At 36.9% G+C, this 18,834-nt stretch overlaps 1 protein-coding gene across 1 annotated transcript in view; it reads right to left on the bottom strand.

Moving 5' to 3' along the window:
• Positions 1 to 18,285: 18,285 nt before the first annotated feature.
• LOC140230739 (myosin-IIIb-like) overlaps positions 18,286 to 18,834 on the bottom strand; it is a 68,294-nt gene continuing 67,745 nt past the window's right edge. Inside the window, exon 30 of the mRNA XM_072310875.1 lies at positions 18,286 to 18,363. Within this exon, the coding sequence (XP_072166976.1) occupies positions 18,337 to 18,363 (27 nt within the window). The 3' untranslated portion in view covers positions 18,286 to 18,336. The remainder of the gene's footprint in view (positions 18,364 to 18,834) is intronic.

Here is an 18,834-nt window from a genome sequence, read left to right as displayed (position 1 = left end):
CTGGAAGGAGAAACGCACAACCCAATGAAAACAAGATTCATTGAAGAATATTATCCCCAACACTTATTGTAAGAGTTTATGATAACCCATGAAGGAAACAAAGAACGATTAGGCAGAAAGTAAGAATAATACAAAATTCAACAATTTAGACATAAGGAAACCCACAAAAAATTATTAAGAGAAGAAGAAACTACAACCGCTACTGCAAGACTTGGCCGAGGAAAGGGGAAAAAATTCTTCGCTTTTCAAAAGACACCACAGAAAAGGCCACTGAGATCCATTCATTCAGATCAAATGATCAACCCTTACTGCATGCGCTGAACGTATTCGTACTGTGCCGATTGCTAGAGCAGCATTTCAAGCGATCAAGATTTTTTGACACTTGTATAAAAGTGTTGAAACTGAACTTCTATTTGACTTTGAAGACTCAGACGCAATTAGACTACTGTAGATCTATATTTTTATACAGCGTAGCATTTCCATGTGCATAGCATTGCAGAAGGACCATGATATGTTGCACTCCTGGACAACAAAATGGCAAATGAAGTTCAACACCAGCAAGTGCCATCTCATGCGAGTCTCCCATCGTCTAAACATCATCAGTCAAATATATCACCTTGGTGAAGGTGTCTTAGATTCTGTCAAGAAATACCCATACCTAGGCCTTACTCTCACATCCAAACTCTCCTGGAAAACACACATTTCTAATGCCATTCTGAAAGCCAACCAAATGTTAGGACTCATCAAGAGAAACCTGAAACGTCGTCACCCAAACCTCAAAGAAAAGGCGTACATCTCCCTTGTCAGCCCCCCCCCCCCCCCCCCCCCCCCGAATACTGCTCAAATGTCTGGAACCCCCATCGTACAACTACCATCAACCAGGTGGAAGCAATCCAGAGGAGAGCTGCCAGCTCCAGGTTTGTGCAGAATGTATACCAGTATAGAGAGCATGTCTAGCTATGCTGCAGAAAATGCAGTAGGCCACACTGCAATCCAGAAGGGAAGCTGACATCAAGACAAATGATGTACAAAATCACCAATAGACATTGCCATCAACAAACGCAAAGACACATATCTGACACCAATAATGACTGACATCAGATTGCGGAATTACCATCCTTCCAAGTACAAACGTTTCTGACAACTTACTCCACTGAAAACGTAAACAACATGTAGAAATTTATGTAAAAGTTTAGGTAGAGTTCTATTCCTTCGCTCATGCACTCCCTGCAGACGCCATGACCACCACATCACTGGGCGTCTTCAGGACTCGCATCTCTGCATATTAGCTCCACATCATGCACATGGGAGATTACTTGCATCATGTACATTTGCACAATCGTCCACCAGCCAACATCACTCTCTCTAGTCCCTACTCCATCTGTCACTCAACATGTGTCATGCATGTAAATTACTGATTAGGCCTACTATAAATTTAAGTGTCATCTGTTTATGCATTGCAGGGGGCCATCCAAATCCAGAATTGGACTTTGCCGAGTACCGACATAGATGTAGCCACCACAAGGTTCATTTGTATGTCCTAACTGTACTTTCTCGTCTATAAATGTAGGCATTATAATTATATGGCTGTAATCTGCTATAATATGCCTTCAGTTATGCCTTATGCGCGTATGCGTAGATCTACAATGTTTTATTATTAAAACATTATATTATTAAACATTATTATTATTTAAACATTATTATTTTATTATTATTATATGACCATCGACAATCAACATCATACGCAAAATCTTCAAGAGGACCTAAACAAAATTGGTGACTGGGCGAAAAAATGGATGATGGATTTGAACACAGATAAGTGCAAGGTTTTGACAATATCCAGGAAAAGAAGTAAGGTGCAACACGTGTATCATCTAAATAACGCCCCTCTTGAATCTGTTGAATCCGTGAAGTACTTAGGTGTAACCATTACTTCTGATTTGAAGTGGACCCAACACATCAATAATACTGTCAATAAAGCCAATAACGTGCTTGCATTTCTAAAACGCAATCTTCGCATAAAATCTTCTGATGTTAAAGCCACAGCTTACAAAACGTTGGTTCGACCAATTGTTGAGTATGCTTCTACAGTTTGGGACCCATCCACCAAGAAGCTAATCCACCAAGTGGAAATGGTCCAGAGAAGAGCTGCGCGATTCACTTTAAATCGCTACCATAACACCTCAAGTGTCACCAAAATGCTACAAGAACTTGATTGGACCACTCTGGAACAGCGCAGAGAAAATGACAGGTTAATTATGATGTACAAAATACACAATAATCTTACTCCTCTTTCAGCACAGGACTATATTATCAAACAGGCTACTCAGTTAACGAGAGCCTCGCAACCACACTCCTATCAGGTACCATATTCGAGAACTGAATCGCATCGCCATTCGTTCTTCCCAAGAACTGTAAGGAACTGGAATTCCCTGTCGTCAGACATTGTTTCTGCGCCATCTGTGGGATCATTTCGAAACCGTCTAACGGTTGATCACAGTGGCTAGTTGTTTTCGTCAAATGTTCTATGTGCTTGTAAATATCTGTAAATAAATTGTATTATAATGTAAATAGCACCAGTCTGCAAGAATCTTCAGGCTATTGAAGGAGGCAGACTTAACCAGAAGAAGAAGAAGAAGAAGTGTTTACCTACGGATGAACTGACGGGTAAAGCCAACAAAATAATCGACATGTGGGACTGTTATAGACGCAAAGGGCGTCTACCAACTCTTTTCTGCGATCGAATAGAGGCCTGGATTTCCCTAAGTTTTTGCTTTCTTTAGACCGATGAAAAAGAATTAGCACTCATAAGCACGATGTAGAGTAGGCTAAATACGCGGTCAAATAATCCGTAACAAATTATAGGCGGGAATTCCCCCTTTTTAGGCACTCACTTCACAAGAAATTCTTCCGCGGCGTCGCTGAGTTGGTGCTGTGTGCCTGCTATTGCTGCCTGAGTGGGTGTGCTGGCTCAACCTGTATGCAATGCATGGCGGTGGGCTCGGCTATGGGTAGGTCGAGGTGGTACACATGCGTGTCGTGGGCGAGGGCAGAGACGATCGCGGGGCGAAGGTCGAACATGTGAGGTTATCACTGATCTCGTATGGTGGGAATAATGAACTAGCTAGATGTAGCAGCGATGTTTTGCAAGAGTTGTTGTTGTTGTTGTTGTTGTTGTTGTTGTTGTTGTTGTTGTTGTTGTTGTTGTTGTTGTTGTTCTTGTTCTTGTTGTTGTTGTTGTTTTGGTGTTGTTTTGGTGTTGGTGTGTTTGTTTGTTGTGTGTGTGTGTGTGTGTGTAATATGTGTGCATTCCAGGTGATCATCTAGGTGTTCTGATTGTGTTCTTTATCCTTCATCTTTTATCACATTCTTTAGTCTGTCCAAATCCTAAAATCTCAGAAATTAAGCTATTCGTCTTATTACGTTTTATTTACGTCTCTTATACTTCCCTTTAATATGTCTAATGACCTATGGCACAACTTCTTTTTTTTTTTCTATTTGTCAGTGATCAATTAACTATGACTTCAGAATGACGTCACTTTCTAATTGTGATGTTATAAATTTCATTTCTAAATGTCATTTGGCAACGAAATTTGGTATTTATTGCATATTTCATATTGAGATCTATAAATGTATGTAAAACAAAATTTCTAACTGATCCAAATAGGCCTATCAAGTTAGAAATCATTTTGCATGATGGTTTCAGACCATTTTGATCATTTCAAAATTATACGCGAGTATTATAGGGCCTATACGTCCGCGCGCTCGTCATTTTGCACCAATATGCACCCGGCCCGTAAAGCATTTTTTTTTTTTTTTTCATGGAATTGGTTTCTTATATCATTGAGCTATGATCACCAAATTTCAAGCCTATTCGGCTTTGATATGACGTCACGCGGGAACGTCAAAGTTAAAATTCCGTGCGTGCGTCAGTAGCGTGCATATAGTTGGAAACTTGCGAGAAAAAAAAAAAGTCGATAGGGCTTATGGAGTTTTTATTATTATTAAACAATTTTGGATAGTTGCAACGGCCTACTGTTTGGAAGGGCAAGCACAGCTATGAATGTTGCTGAATGTGTGTGTGTGTGTGTGTGTGTGTGTGTGTGTTTGTTTGTTTGTTTGTTTGTTTTTTTAGTTAGATATACATACTTCCACATTTTTGTCAGTAATTTGCCGTACTATTTTCATTTCAAGTTTGAGTGTTACAATGTTAAAATGAAATATGCGTCTCCATTGTTACCTCTGTTAATTTCTATTTCCAGATGCGGAAATGTTACTAAAGGAACCATTTCTGTTACTTTGCACTGTGAAAACCAAATTGAATCGACGTTTTTGGTATTGTTTTTGATGGAAGTGAATAAACATTATTAGGGAAAAAACAACTGTCATCATTGTCTTAATGATATAAGACTAACGTATAGACGAGTCTGCCTATGTATTCAAACTCTATGTATAGACTGTATACCTAGGGTAACTTTTCATAACCAAATAGCTTGCCCGAGCTTGCTTGAAGAAAATGATGTTATATAAATGCAGTTGCACAGTTTTTAATGCTGAAATTTGCAGTGATGATAAGAAAAAAAAAAATGTTGAAGGGCAAAACAAAACAAAAGTTAGGATGGACGATGACCCCCCCCCCCTCCCCCGTTTGTTTGTTTGCTTTTTTTTTTGTTTTGTTTTGTTTTTTTTTTTATATTCTGCAGGGAAGCTGATGAGTTGACGATCTGATTTGAGGGGTTATTTGAGACTTGAAAAGCAACTAAATTCCTGAATGAAATAAAACGTGAAATTTAAACGATTATGTGACGTCATCAAGTCTCAAGTTCATATCAGAAGTATAATCCTTGATAGATTTTCGTCTAGATTTCAATATTTTGTATACAGCCTATACTCAATTCTCTTTTTAAGTATTATTACGGCTTTTCAATTTAACTACGTCATAACAGAAGTTAATCCTATACAATTCGATCATTTTCTTTTGCAAATTTCTCTGTGGTAGCCGAATTTTTAAGCCAATTGACATGACTTATTCCTTAAGCAGGAGCTCTGAAGAAAAACCTGAAGGACTTGTCCCGTAACCACCAAGTTCCATATCTCACGTTTTTCTCTGAAATACAGCTTTCAACCCCTTCTTTGGTCTCCATATTCCAACTCTATATGGAAGAGCGGCTTGGAGCATGGCACTTGAAATCCAGAGAAATGCTAGGCATTCAATTGCCATGCTATAAATAGAAAAGAACGTACGCATACACAATAGTACAAATCTATTTTACTCCTTAACACTTCCCTTGTGGGACTAAAAAGATTCAAGAGATCTTTACAGTCTTATTCCGTTTGAACCCACGTTCAAAACCGCCACTCATAAATTTTGGATGTACATGTATATGCATGTGTCAAACTTGATCCGCCTCACAAATTAAAAGATAATGATCCACGTCTTATTCTATACTAACAACCCACTCTCTAAGGAAGATGTGTCTTTGTTTTGGTTACTACACGTACATAGACTTTTTCGCCATATACTGTACAAAAAATGGGCGATAAGACGCGGGGATGCGCGAATAGAGGTAATATTGCGCAGCTGGGCACGTCCGGGTGCCAATCTGAGTAAAGTACTGTATACACTCGAAGATTATACCATTACTTTAATTTGTCGAAATTGAGCGGTAAGTGATAAAATCAACTCTCCAAGATGGTATAGTTTCAAACATTTTCATAATATTATACAGCTCTAATCTGGATATACACTTTTTTATGGAGATACATCGGGACGGGTTTTTACTTCGTTCCATCGGGTGATCGCGTTCGCGTCGGTGGTCGCGTTGCACGACCTTTCGTAGCACGACCTTTCGGTAGCACTTGCCCTATAGTCCAAGAGCATTACGTCAAAAAAGGCCTAAACCTGGACATTTTTGGTAACAAGCTGATTTTTTTCAGGATAGGTCCACGAAAATGTCTAGAATAACATACTAAAAGTCCTCATGAATCCTCCTTGAGCGTTTTCCGCAATCCAAGATGGCGTCCAAAATGGCCGCCATTTCCAGAAATTCTTGTAACTTTTCAACCAGAGAACCCAAATACAAAATTTAAATGTCTAAATATATGTTTTGAATCATGAAGAACTCAACAAAACACATATCAAGAGATGTTGATGCACGCAAGTACCGAAATCCAAGATGGCGTCCAAAATGGCCGCCATTTTCTGAAATTCTTATAGCTTTTCAGTCAGGTAACCCAAATACGAAATTTATATGTCTAAATATATGTTTTGAAGCATGAAGAACTCATTGAAACACATATCAAGAGACTCTGTTGCACGCAAGCACCGAAATCCAAGATGGCGTCCAAAATGGCTGCCATTTTCTGAAATTGTTATAGCTTTTCAGCCAGGTAGCCTAAATACAAAATTTAAGTGTCTAGATATATGTTTTGAAGGATGAAGAACTCAATAAAATACATATTAAGAGATGTTGACGCACACAAGTACCGTAATCCAATATGGCAACCAAAATGGCCGCCATTTCCTGAAATTTTCATAACCTTTCAACTAGAGAACCCAATACAAAATATAAGTGTCTTTACACGTTTCGAAACATGAATAACTCAATAAAATACATATTAAGAGATTTAGACACACGAATGTGCTGATTTTAACGCTCGAGCTCTTCCTTATATGGAAAATGGGGTGCAAAATGTCCCAATTTTATCTCACAATTATGTAAATTAATGTCAATATATTTTATAAGAAAAATTTTATTTAAAATATAGTTCTTATGTGTAAAGTATACAAATAAAAGCATTTGCATGTTAACGTCAAGGAGTGTGTCCTTGTTACGAGAGAAATGTTTCACCAACAGATTTGTTGCTAAACAGAAAGCCTACTAGAAGGCAATATCCGTTTACCACATGGTCTATTTTCGTCACCTTAAGCACATGAGATGAAAATTTAGTGCTAGCCCCTTTTTATTACCAATGCATTTGATGTCTATCATGAGGTGAGTTCCAGTTGAAACTGTCAGTTATCACTTGAGAAGTAAAAACAATTCTTTGAAAAGTAAAGTTATTTGAGCATGGAGGGGGGATACTTCTCCACCACACGAGGGACTTTTTTTCTTTCTTTTTTTTTTTACTCGAAAGTGAAATACATAGTGCAAGCGTTTGGTAAGATATTGAATTATTTCCATCAAAGATATATTGGATATAAAGTAGTATTCAGGGAAATGGGCAATATGATTAGGGAAGGGTGTGGGGGGGGGGGTCCCCTCCCCCTCCCCCCCCCCAAAAAAAAATGAGGGAGATTTTGCATTTTCAGACCTGATATTCAGACATCCTGATGCACCCTATTGGTGAAATATTAGATTTTTGTTTCCATCAAAAAAGGAACAAAAAGATATACAATCATGGAAGTGCGCGGTTATAGGGTTGCCTGCTCCCACACGAGGGAAATTTTCGTATTTTCACAGAGCTGTTGCATCCATTTGGTGAAATACCCGATATTTGTTTTCTATTTGAAAACGTGAGGAAAAATATATATTCAGGAAAGTGTCGGGGAGGGAGAAGTGTGAAAGGAGAATACTCCTTCCCATACCTCAGAAATTTTTGTATTTTCCCATTTGAAATTCAGAGATTTAGCGCACTCTTTGGTGAAATATCTGAGATTTGTTTTTGTCCTAAAAGTAAGAAAATAATACTTATGGAAATATGCGGGGGAGGCGTATGAGGTGATGCACCTTCCCACAAAATGGAGATTTGTTGTTTTTTTTTCAGGTTACGAGTTTTATGGTGCGCTCTGTTGATGAAATACTAGATTTTTGTTTCTATTAAAAAGTGTAAGTAGAATAAAGACTAGTATATTCAAGGCAATGAACTAGTAGATGATGGGGGGGGGGGTCACTTTCGACTGGAGGGAGTTTTGCGTTTCGATGATCGTCATTAAACGGCCTAATGCACCCTTGGTGTTATATGGAGAAAATTATCCATTCTCGAAGAGTAGATAATGATAGTCTCATTATCCCCATCCCCCATCGAAAAGAGGGAGCTTTTACACTTGAATAGAAATGAATTAATTATATCATTTACACACATTTGATGGAATATTTGGGAATTGTTAATCAAAAGGGGAATTTAATATATATTGGGGGAAGTGAGCAGTTGAAGAGTTAGGGCAAATTACCCTTCAATATGAGGGAACTAACTTTTGCATTTTGTAAGTGGAAGATCTAGTGCACACTTTTTGATGACAGATTCGGAAATTTGTTAATCTCAAAAGTGTACAAAGTCTATAAAAAGGGGCCGAGCGAGGGACGTTTAGCATCTTTATGATTGCAACTGAATGACAAAGTGCAAATACTTCAGGTTGAATATTTGGAAAATAATGATTGTACAGGCCACCACCTTCCCCACGGAGAAGGGGGGGGGGGGGATGCATCCAACCCAACCTATACCCGTTTTGTGCACATTTAAGGGAAAGATTCCATTGGACCTTCTGAGTTGTTGAATCTCGAACATTATGTTGAATTTCTTTGTCTCTTGAAACAGGCTAAAAACAGCAAATTTTGATGAACAAACGGCGGCCATTTTGGGCAACGTTTGGTTTTCGGGAAGAACTCACGTGGTTTCATTTGTACTTATGTGCTTCATGATCTCTAAATAAGTATTTCGTTGGGTTCCTTATGTCTTAAAATATATATTTATACATTTAAGTGCGTATCGCAATTACGTAGTTGCAGGGTTATGAGAAAAACAGGAAATGGCAGCCATTTTGGACACCACTTTGGATTTCTGGAAGTGCTCAAGTGTTTTATTTGTGTTTCAAAATCTCTGAATTTGGTTCCTTGAGACTCAAAACGTATATTTCGACATTCCAAGTGTGTATAGTTGACATCTACTTGCAAAATTATGAAAAAAAAAAATATCAGAAAATGGCGGCCATTTTGGACGCCATCTTGGATTACGGTACTTGTGAGCTTCAACAACTCTTAATTCGTTCTTTATTGAGTTCTTCATCCTTCAGAACATATATCTAGACATTTAAATTTTGTATTTAGGCTACCTGGCTGAAAAGTTATAAGAATTTCAGAAAATGGCAGCCATTTTGGACGCCATCTTGGATTACGGTACTTGCGTGCATCAAAATCTCTTGATATGTGTTTCAATGAGTTCTTCATGCTTCAAAACATATATTTAGACATTTAAATTTCGTATTTGGGTTACCTGACTGAAAAGCTATAAGAATTTCAGAAAATGGCGGCCATTTTGGACGCCATCTTGGATTTCGGTACTTGCGTGCATCAAAATCTCTTGATCTGTATTTTATTGAGTTCTTCATGATTTAAAACATATATTTAGACATTTAAATTTTGTATTTGGGTTCTCTGGTTGAAAAGTTATAAGAATTTCTGGAAATGTCGGCCATTTGGGACGCCATCTTGGATTGCGGAAAACGCTCAAGGAGGATTTATGAGGACTTTTAGTATGTTATTCTAGACATTTTTCTGGACTTATCCTGAAAAAATCAGCTTGTTACCAAAAATGTCCAGGTTAAAACTAATACTCTTGGACTACTAATAATATACGAAGGGTCGGGTGGCGCGTTTGAGAATTAAACCCCTATTATTTACGAAGTATATATCGGATATAGCTAATTTCCCGAATCTTTGCGAAAAAGCCAACTGGTGCGATACCCGACGCGAACGCGATCACCCGATGGAACGAAGCCTATCTGGACAGGATTTCATTTGTGTTATATACACTGTGTATGTTATCATTAGGTGAAATTTCATTTTATTTACGAGCAAAATATACCCCATGTTATAATACGGCAGAATTCAAAACAGAGAATTTTTAGATTGTCTAGAAAGAAGGCGGCTTCCTCAACACCGAACATCAAAGGCACAAAGGTACCTGTGGATTCTTTTACGCATCCATAGAAAACTGACAGCTGTTTGAATAATTACATCCAGTTAGAACTTCAGTTCTTGAACTTAATCGGAAGTACCTTCGTCTATTAAATGGGTTGCAATAATGTAAACTCTAATATTGTTGTCTTGTACCCCCATGTACGTGTCTAAACCTGCCATTCGTTTTGAATGAAACGGTGGACCTGGTTCTTTTGTATACTTGTTATTCTCACACTTTCTTGAACTTGAATAAAGTCATGATTAAACAAACATTAATCTCAGGAATCTTATCAGGCGCGAAACAGAATTATTGATATTTTAATGACAAACGTCCCTATACTATACCGTATAAGGCAAACGCACGCGAAACTAATGCTAATTTTTGGCATCGATACTGATTATCCGTGAAATGCGTTTCATGCCCTTATTAAATATCCTTTGCATGGATGCTTATCTTGCGATATTTCCGTCAGAGCGGCCAGAAAACTATGTACAAAGTTTTTTCTTCGCCAAAACTTTGCAAAATAAGACGGATAGCGCGATCTAACCCTTGTTCGACAGTTGTACATTTTCTCCTGCAATGTAACAAGTGATGCATCATGGGAAAGGTTTTATTATCACTTTCAAGTGTTTAAAAATGGCACGTCACCATTTTGACATCAAACTCTTTAAATGCCTTCAGATAATTACTGTAGATGTTGTCTTCGTGTTATTGTCATAACTATTGTAGGTTACTTTATGTACTTGCAACCAGACTCTTCTGACATAAAACCTTATGAATACAATGAAGGACACAAAACATTTAATATATTTGTATGTTTGCTGTTTTTATTGTGATTCCAAAAATTAGTCGCATAAGATCTTTGTAATCTAAAAATCAATAACATTTCTCTTCATCTTTTCATCTTTTATTGAATTTCTGCTGCACACAGAGTAAGATCAGAACATAAAGAACAATATACAACACTATCAAATTTTATGGAAATAGCTTTGACAGAGAAAGACAGCTTAGTACAAAGACTCAATGAAGGCTGCAAACAATAGAAATATAAATATGAATTATTAGTACATGCACTTTCTGGTTGCACAAGTTGACAGTATAATTACAGTGACAACAAAATTTGCCATGCTTCATGTCTGTGCGATTGCTCAATCCTTTAGGATTGAGCAACGCCAAAGAGTAAGACTGAATACCACTCAAGCACTTTAATGAAAGACAAACAATGTGGAATATGCACAAGGAAACTACAAAGAACTATTTGTGTGACCAGCACGAATATACTATGCACCTGCAGATTATTGGAATCTACCTCTACAAAAATATAACATCTACACCGCATCTTCATCCACTCTCACGAAATGTAATCTATCTCCCTATCCACACATCCAAATCTTCACTCTTTCTGTGCATAAAAGTTTTGTTTTTCTTTGGATTCCATCTGGATTCCATCTAATGATGAGGAAGATGAAAGGATTACAACAGGTAGTACTTGAATTCTAAGTAAAGTACTGATATGAAATGAAAGCCCACATCATCTTTTTGTTTTTCACAGTTGGTATCACAGAGATTTGTGTTAGTTGTGCACATGTACACTGTTAATTGAGTAATCTTGTGACAAATGCCATAAGTGTACTCACAATACTCTCACACTGAAAGACTGAGAAGATAAACCTAACAATTTCTGGCTGAAAGGCACAATACACCATATATATATATTATATATATATATATATATATATATATATATATTTATTTTTATTTTTTTAAATCTGTTTCTTTAGCATCTTATCTGGAATACTCCTTGCTTTTTTTTTTTATGTAAAAGCGTTCAATAGGTATTATCACTGGTACACATGTCAACTCACACACCTTGATTTTTGCATGATCACATGTCTAACTACAGTCTGGAGGTGTCATGTGGATATCATACTGAGCCCTGAACTTGCTATGCATACAGTACATGTATTTATATATCTGCAGTAACTATATTGAAGTCATGATTCATACATATATCAGTAAGTATTTCCATCAACATAATATGATCCTATATCATTATTGTCTTCTCTAACAGCATTAACATATTTCATTCAAAAATAAGTCAGTCAAGCTTAAAGCATAATATCATAATGAAATACATGTATATGGTACATCAAATCAAAACCTGCTTTATTTGTCATATATGACCAAATGTTCAATTCTTCACCCCTGAATAATAGTTCTCCTCTCCTCCTCCTCCTCCTCCTTCTTCTTCTTCTATTTATACAGATGTATTTCCAAGCCATCCTCTGCAAGGCAGTGAAATGATTATCAATTATTAGAATACAATCTTCCTCATTAACAACTAATGTTGATATCAATATCAGTGCAAGCAAATTTACATGAAATGCACAGTTAATATCCACATATTTTCCCTGATAAGATCAAATTCTTCTTCCAGTAGCATCAAATGATTGTGGGTCTTACTCATATCATAAAGAATAATTAAACATATTCACATATCTTTTACTTCCCTTTAAAAATGGGAGAAAGAGAGAGAAAAAAACACTTTTCTTAAAACTGCTTATAAAGTGAATCTACATGTCACTTGTGTAAATTCACTGATTTAATGTCATACCTTGCAATATTTCCTAAGCATTCATACAAGTATCTTATGTTTCTATACCTACAGGACAGAGTGAACAAAACCATGATACTGTAAGTTCCACACAAATATCTTACCAGAACTAATGATGACAAGAAACAATATCACAAATAAAATGATATACTTGAATTTTTGCGACATGGCAGTTATAATAACCCTAACAAGAGCAACAATTTAACCTGTTGAGAACAAGCTGATTTTGCTACAACACGCATTTCCCATTGAAACCTGCCCGAGTATACTCAGGACTCATCTTCAATGGGTTTAAGGACTACATTTTCATGTTACAGGTAAACACATGAATTTTTTCAACATTACCATTAAAGAATTTATTCAACAGCCCTTTAATATTTGCTGTCATTCGTGTCCATCCTAGAAGAAATATAAGCAAAGAGTTCATAAAGCATACCTCTACATACCAAAGTTAATGTCATATGATATAATAAAAAAAAAAGGTTTATGCCAATAATCTCTACATCATGAAATGATATTGAGAAAAGGATAATAAAGTAATGGTAATTTTGATACGTTATTGACATGTTTACATTAAGTACAATAAATATGAGACTTAAGTTAATTGACCCTAGAATAAAATCATTTAATTGTCATTACAACCTCATGCACTTACACTATATAAGTTTCACTTTGTGAGTTCAAATCTTTTGCATATTGACAATTTCAGTATTTATCAAAAATTCTTTGATTTCAACATACAATTCATGCAATTCTTTCCTGTTGAAGTGCCATTGACTTATTGACTTCATCTAAAACATACAACCTTGCTCAAAATATACCATACATGTTCAAATTGAAAGCATATTTACTTATCTACATAACAAAGAACCCACAGTCATTACAATTACTTACATATATATATATATATATATTTTTTTTTTTTTTTTCATGGGGAAAAAAAATCACCACCATATTCATTGATAAAAACTTTCTATAAAATTCAGACAAGCTTGAGCTTTCACACTTGTTAAAGTCAGAAACCATCTTCCTATCCACCTTCCTGTATATCAAAAAAAAAAAAAAAAAAAACCGATCTAGATTTAACCATGCTTTCCCCTACTGATAAGTTGTGGAGTCAAAAGCAAACCTCATTTTTGACCTCATCCTTTTTGCAGCACTGAGTGAGCTTTCTTAGATATCCTCCCAATTTTCACATAATACTTGTGTTCTCCTATTTCTTCTATGGGGATTTACAGTCCCATTCTAAACTGCTATTGCATACTGACTATGATTCAAAATGTCCTCGCAAACTCATCAAATGGTGACTTCGTTAAGCCAAAATGAGCCTTCATCTGTCTACAATCCCACAATGCCTAGCAAATCAGAGCTACATCCAACACCAAATGAAAGAGCAATTTGATTCATTAGTTGATTTAAAGCAGACAGGGCGAAATATATTTCAGTGTTTGGTTTATGAGTCACCCTGCAAATAAAATCTGAGACCACAGACCTATAGAACCACAATCAGAACATCCTGCCAAGACACTGTGTAGACAAGGTGAATTAAAAAAAAAAAAATGAAAAAAAAATGCTTGTGAAATTCTACGTGATACATGATTTCCAAGTCACATTTGGCATCACATTGTCAGAAGATGATATTGAATACAGACAATTATTGCTAGGTGTAATACAATATGCCAATGATTACTACTTACACTCATTACTCATTTACTATCATTATGCCTATATTCACTGTGTAGCAATTTACATGTAGCATACCAATACTTTCTAGATGTCAAAACCTGATTTTTTTAAATCAATGAATACTGTGCATCCTTAAAAAAGGAAGAGTTGTTCATCACTCTTACTCCACAAGGTGTTCCATCATCAAATTTCAAACACAATTACAGCAGTCTTCATTTCAAAATCTCTTCTAAAATACTAACGCACAAGTAATATTACAATGCATGATGTCAATTTTGAATACATGTATGAGTCTAAAATTTCTTTTCAACTTAAAGGAGAGTAAATGAAAAGAGAACCTCAAAAATGCTCAGCAAATATGAACAGGAATTTTCTACAAAGTCAATATAGACTGCAGCATCGAATTAAATATCATTAATAGATTGTGATGCTTTATACCTTGAGGAGGGCAGGCTCATGAAAGACAAGATTCATTATCATGACTGCTAATACAATACAGGAGTCTGCATATATATGTCTATGTTAAATTTCCAACAGAGAGTATAACATATTTCAACCCGCATCTATGTTCCTGATTCCTCACTATTCATTAGATATCCTTTCACTTACCGTACATTCAACAATACATATATTCCTGTTTAACAACTTGCAGAGAAGTGCTACCTCATATCTTATTTCATAACTTTTGTTTTGAAAACAAAACTGATTTCATGATTACTCTCATATTTCAGACCTCACCTTGAGAACTACAAAACTTTATCTTCAATTCTTTTACTTTCATTAAAAAATAGAAAATAAACATCACTGTGTGCCATTGCATGTGTAGTCACATGATCTCGACCATTCAACTTTAATATAGGCTCAGGTCCTATGGGAAAAAGGTGTATTTCAAACTGCACCATATTGAGAAGAGTACAGTCTGGTGTGATGGACTCTGATTAGAACTGAGTTGAGGTGGGGCGACTGGGTGAGCGCTGGCGTATTGCCGACCGGCGAGTGAAGGTGCTACCACTGGTGTGCTTCAAGGGCTACGTTGGGAACCAAGAAAGTAAAAGAGAACTTTAATCAATCATTCATTAGCATAAGAGAGTGTAAAAATGGAAGTCAATTATTTTAATGACTTAAATCTGTTTTTTTTTATGCACAATGATTTTCTTTCAAACATATCATAAGTTAACAAACCTCATGAAAATATGATATGACAAAAAATATTGCACTGAGACATTTTATTCGCATTAAGGCATAGAATACTCTCTCACTATATTTTTCATAATGTCCTCTGATTACATGATGGATATGCCTTTAATAACTTCCATGTTAAAATAGCCCCCATTACATACACCTGTACAAGAAGTTGTGTAGCCTATACTGCTTTGATGTTGCTTTGATTAAGCATCAGCTGAGGAATCATCTTTTCTTACTGACTTGACAATTCACATGTAAGAAATCACAATGCACAAGGTAAAAATCATGTATAACCATATACAAATGTCATAAGGCGAAAAACAATAAGACCCACTAAATAGCTTGGTAAAAGTCAATGGTCCAACTAGTGCTCCCAGTAATATGGGGATTGGTTTAACAATGTGATGCCCATTGGGAATGCTGGATACATGGGTGTGTATGTTTTGATATGATGAGCAAAGACAGAAATAACGCTGCAAAATTGAGGCATTTCACATCAAAGCTCTTTCGACTTCAGTTGCTAGAAGAAAGTGGATCAAATGTCAAGATTTCTTAAATGCTCATATGAATGCATGTATGAAGCAGTGTGACTGGTATTGAAGTGTAATAGTAGTCACATAATTTGAACAATGCCATACGGATAAAAATGTCCAATATGAGCTAGAATAATATTGAAGTTGTAACATAAGCATGCCAAAAATCATATTGGTCAGGAAAATAATGAATGCTGTTGAAAGAGTGCACGTTTTTGCCCATTTATTTACTTATTTATTTATTCATTTTTTATTTTTTAATTTTTTAATTTTTTTTTTTTTTGGGGGGGGGGGGGGAGGGAGGGAGATGCTTCAGTTTATGGCAATGTATATCATCTCTCACAGAAATACCAACATGATATCATGTCAGGGATCTAATAAAGTGTTGATGACACTTTAAAATAGAAGGAACAATAACACTTGATACTATGTAGCTTACAAGCAAAACAATACAGACAAATAAGTTGGCAAATATATGAAAAATAAATGTAAAAGCTAGACACATCAGGATAATAAAAGCATTTTGTATGCCACTTAAATACACAAAAACATATCATTTGGTTTGTTTATTGATAGATTCCTTTTAGACAATTGACAGAAATTGACAAGTCAAACAATGTAATCAACATGATTCTACAAATGCACCATACTGGGCCACCAACTTGAGTTTTGAGACGCATTGGAGAAAAGACATGGAGAACAATCTACGCGTAGCCTCCTGGAACATCTACAGGGGTACATCAGGGCCCCGTTTCATAAAAGTTGTTATCAGTGACAAGTTGTCATAGTTGTTGTAAGCTACTGAAATCCTTGCATCTGATTGGCTAAGAGCAAATTTGTCATAGAAATGTGGCAGTTGTCACTGATAACAAGTTTTACGAAACACGGAAGGTCTCGCGAGGTTGTAGATCTATGTGATGAGAAAGATTGCTATCTCTTGCCTGCAGGGAGTCTGATGGAATGGCAGAAGTGGCAGCATATAAGGAGTCAGGTACATGCAAAAGTAGCAAGGCAAAGGAGATGACACAGCTGGAGTAGGCATCTTAACTCCTAAATATGCCCAGGCACTTCACTATAGCTCACTAAGCTGTTTCATCTGCATTCAAATCCCTACAGACTTGACATAATTGTCAAGTTGCAAGCACACTCAGGTGTTGCAATGTGCCAAGGTTCAACAGCTATGTCATGGTGACATCATGGAGATTAGGGGGATTAGCAATCCATATTCATTGACAATATTAGTTCCCCCCTTCCCCCCCCCCCCCCCCCCCCCCCCACATCTGCACCAATTAGCAAAGAACGCACTCTGGGGAATGTTCATGCCAAGTCACTGCGAAGTGGCATACAAGGCACATTGAGGGTCCATCAGCAAGACTTGGGGTTTAATTCTCTTAGGTGGCCAGTGTGGACAGGATTGGTGATAGAACCACAACTCAAAGAATGGTGATAGGGAACAAGCTAGTCAACATCCTAGCTGGTTTATAGTATGCAGGCAGGACACAGAGGAGAGGATCTAGAATCATGCAAGGGGGAAAAAAATTATGAAACTCACAAGCTTGTCATGAGAATCTTTTGCCATGTGATTTGAGGAATCCCAGAAAGCTTATGAAGGAGGTAATAGAAGACAATCAACATAATCATGCTGCACAAGATCGTGAAGCAAATGGCACAAGTGCAACCTTGGGCGTGATCAGCCAAATGTGTGTGAAAGGTGAGACTAGTAACATTGTTGCTAAGGATGCCTCAATCAGAGGAGTCTGAGAAAGCTACATGAAAAGTCAGAGCCAAGTTATGACTCAGCCTGAAACAAAGAAGGGTCCTAGATGTTTTATCTCAAAAGGTAATGCTGCTGGTGCCCTTTCATCTTCCAAGCAGGGCGTGGCCATGGGGTTCCTCAGGCATGGTTTCTGGACTACTACAGGGACCCAGGGAGCTAGCATGGTGAAGGATGGATGGCAGGTCTCAGCACTGACATTCTAGATGATCAAGGTCACATCTCATCAGACTGGACAGACGGAATGAGTGGTAGTTCTATTCTATAAAGGAAAAGGAGACCTACTGACTTGCAGACCCTACCGTGCTATCAAGCTACTGGAGCATGCCATGAAGGTCTATGAAACAGAGCTCTTGAGAAGAGGATCCAGGAAATAAAATGCAGATTGGCTTCAAGCCAGGAAAAAAAAATTACTATCAATGTCATAATGATGTGTCACATGCAAGAAAAGTTTCTTGCAGAGAAGGGACAGCTACACTGCTGACCTAATGAACATGCTGGTAAAGAAAGAACTCATATGGGTGTTCATAAAAATTTCATTCACATCCATGCATAGAATCACAGGCTTGCATGCTTTATTGAATACCAAACGTGCCTTACTCTAAGGAAACAGTTGTTCTGCTTCCAGCTAAAGCCATGGTATCTCACTTCTCACTCGATGCTTGTAGCACCTGCAGACAAGACATATATAATACAAGAAGACATCTGCTGAAGGACCATGACATTCAATTCACTGCAGTATCGATGACGCAATGGCTGGTACGTGGTAGCATATTACATGAGGGTGAATATGTGTTCACTTGTGTATAATAGCCCAAGACCCACACGCATGCTTGAATAAAACAAAGAGATGCAATGCAGTCATATGAAGTGATGGATATATAGCCACTGTGCATGAAAGCATTCAGATTACAAAAAAAACCCAAAACAAAACAAAACAAAAAACAGACAAAAAGGACCAGTTTCCAAATGAGATGAAGAGATTATGTGATAATACCACGGTGAGGTTTTATATGCGAATGACGTTACTTGACATTTACTACATGAATTCTCCAAAACCTTTGAATGAAATAAGCATGGGCCTTAAAAACAAATCTGGGTGGTAAATAAAAAGGGGCAAAGATTTGGAAGCTGATGCTGGC

This window comes from Diadema setosum, chromosome 7 (assembly GCF_964275005.1).
Source record: "Diadema setosum chromosome 7, eeDiaSeto1, whole genome shotgun sequence".
NCBI classification, from domain to species: Eukaryota; Metazoa; Echinodermata; class Echinoidea; order Diadematoida; family Diadematidae; genus Diadema; species Diadema setosum.
The sequence above is the reverse complement of the archived record's forward strand: the minus strand, read 5'-3'. Positions and strand labels throughout refer to the sequence as shown.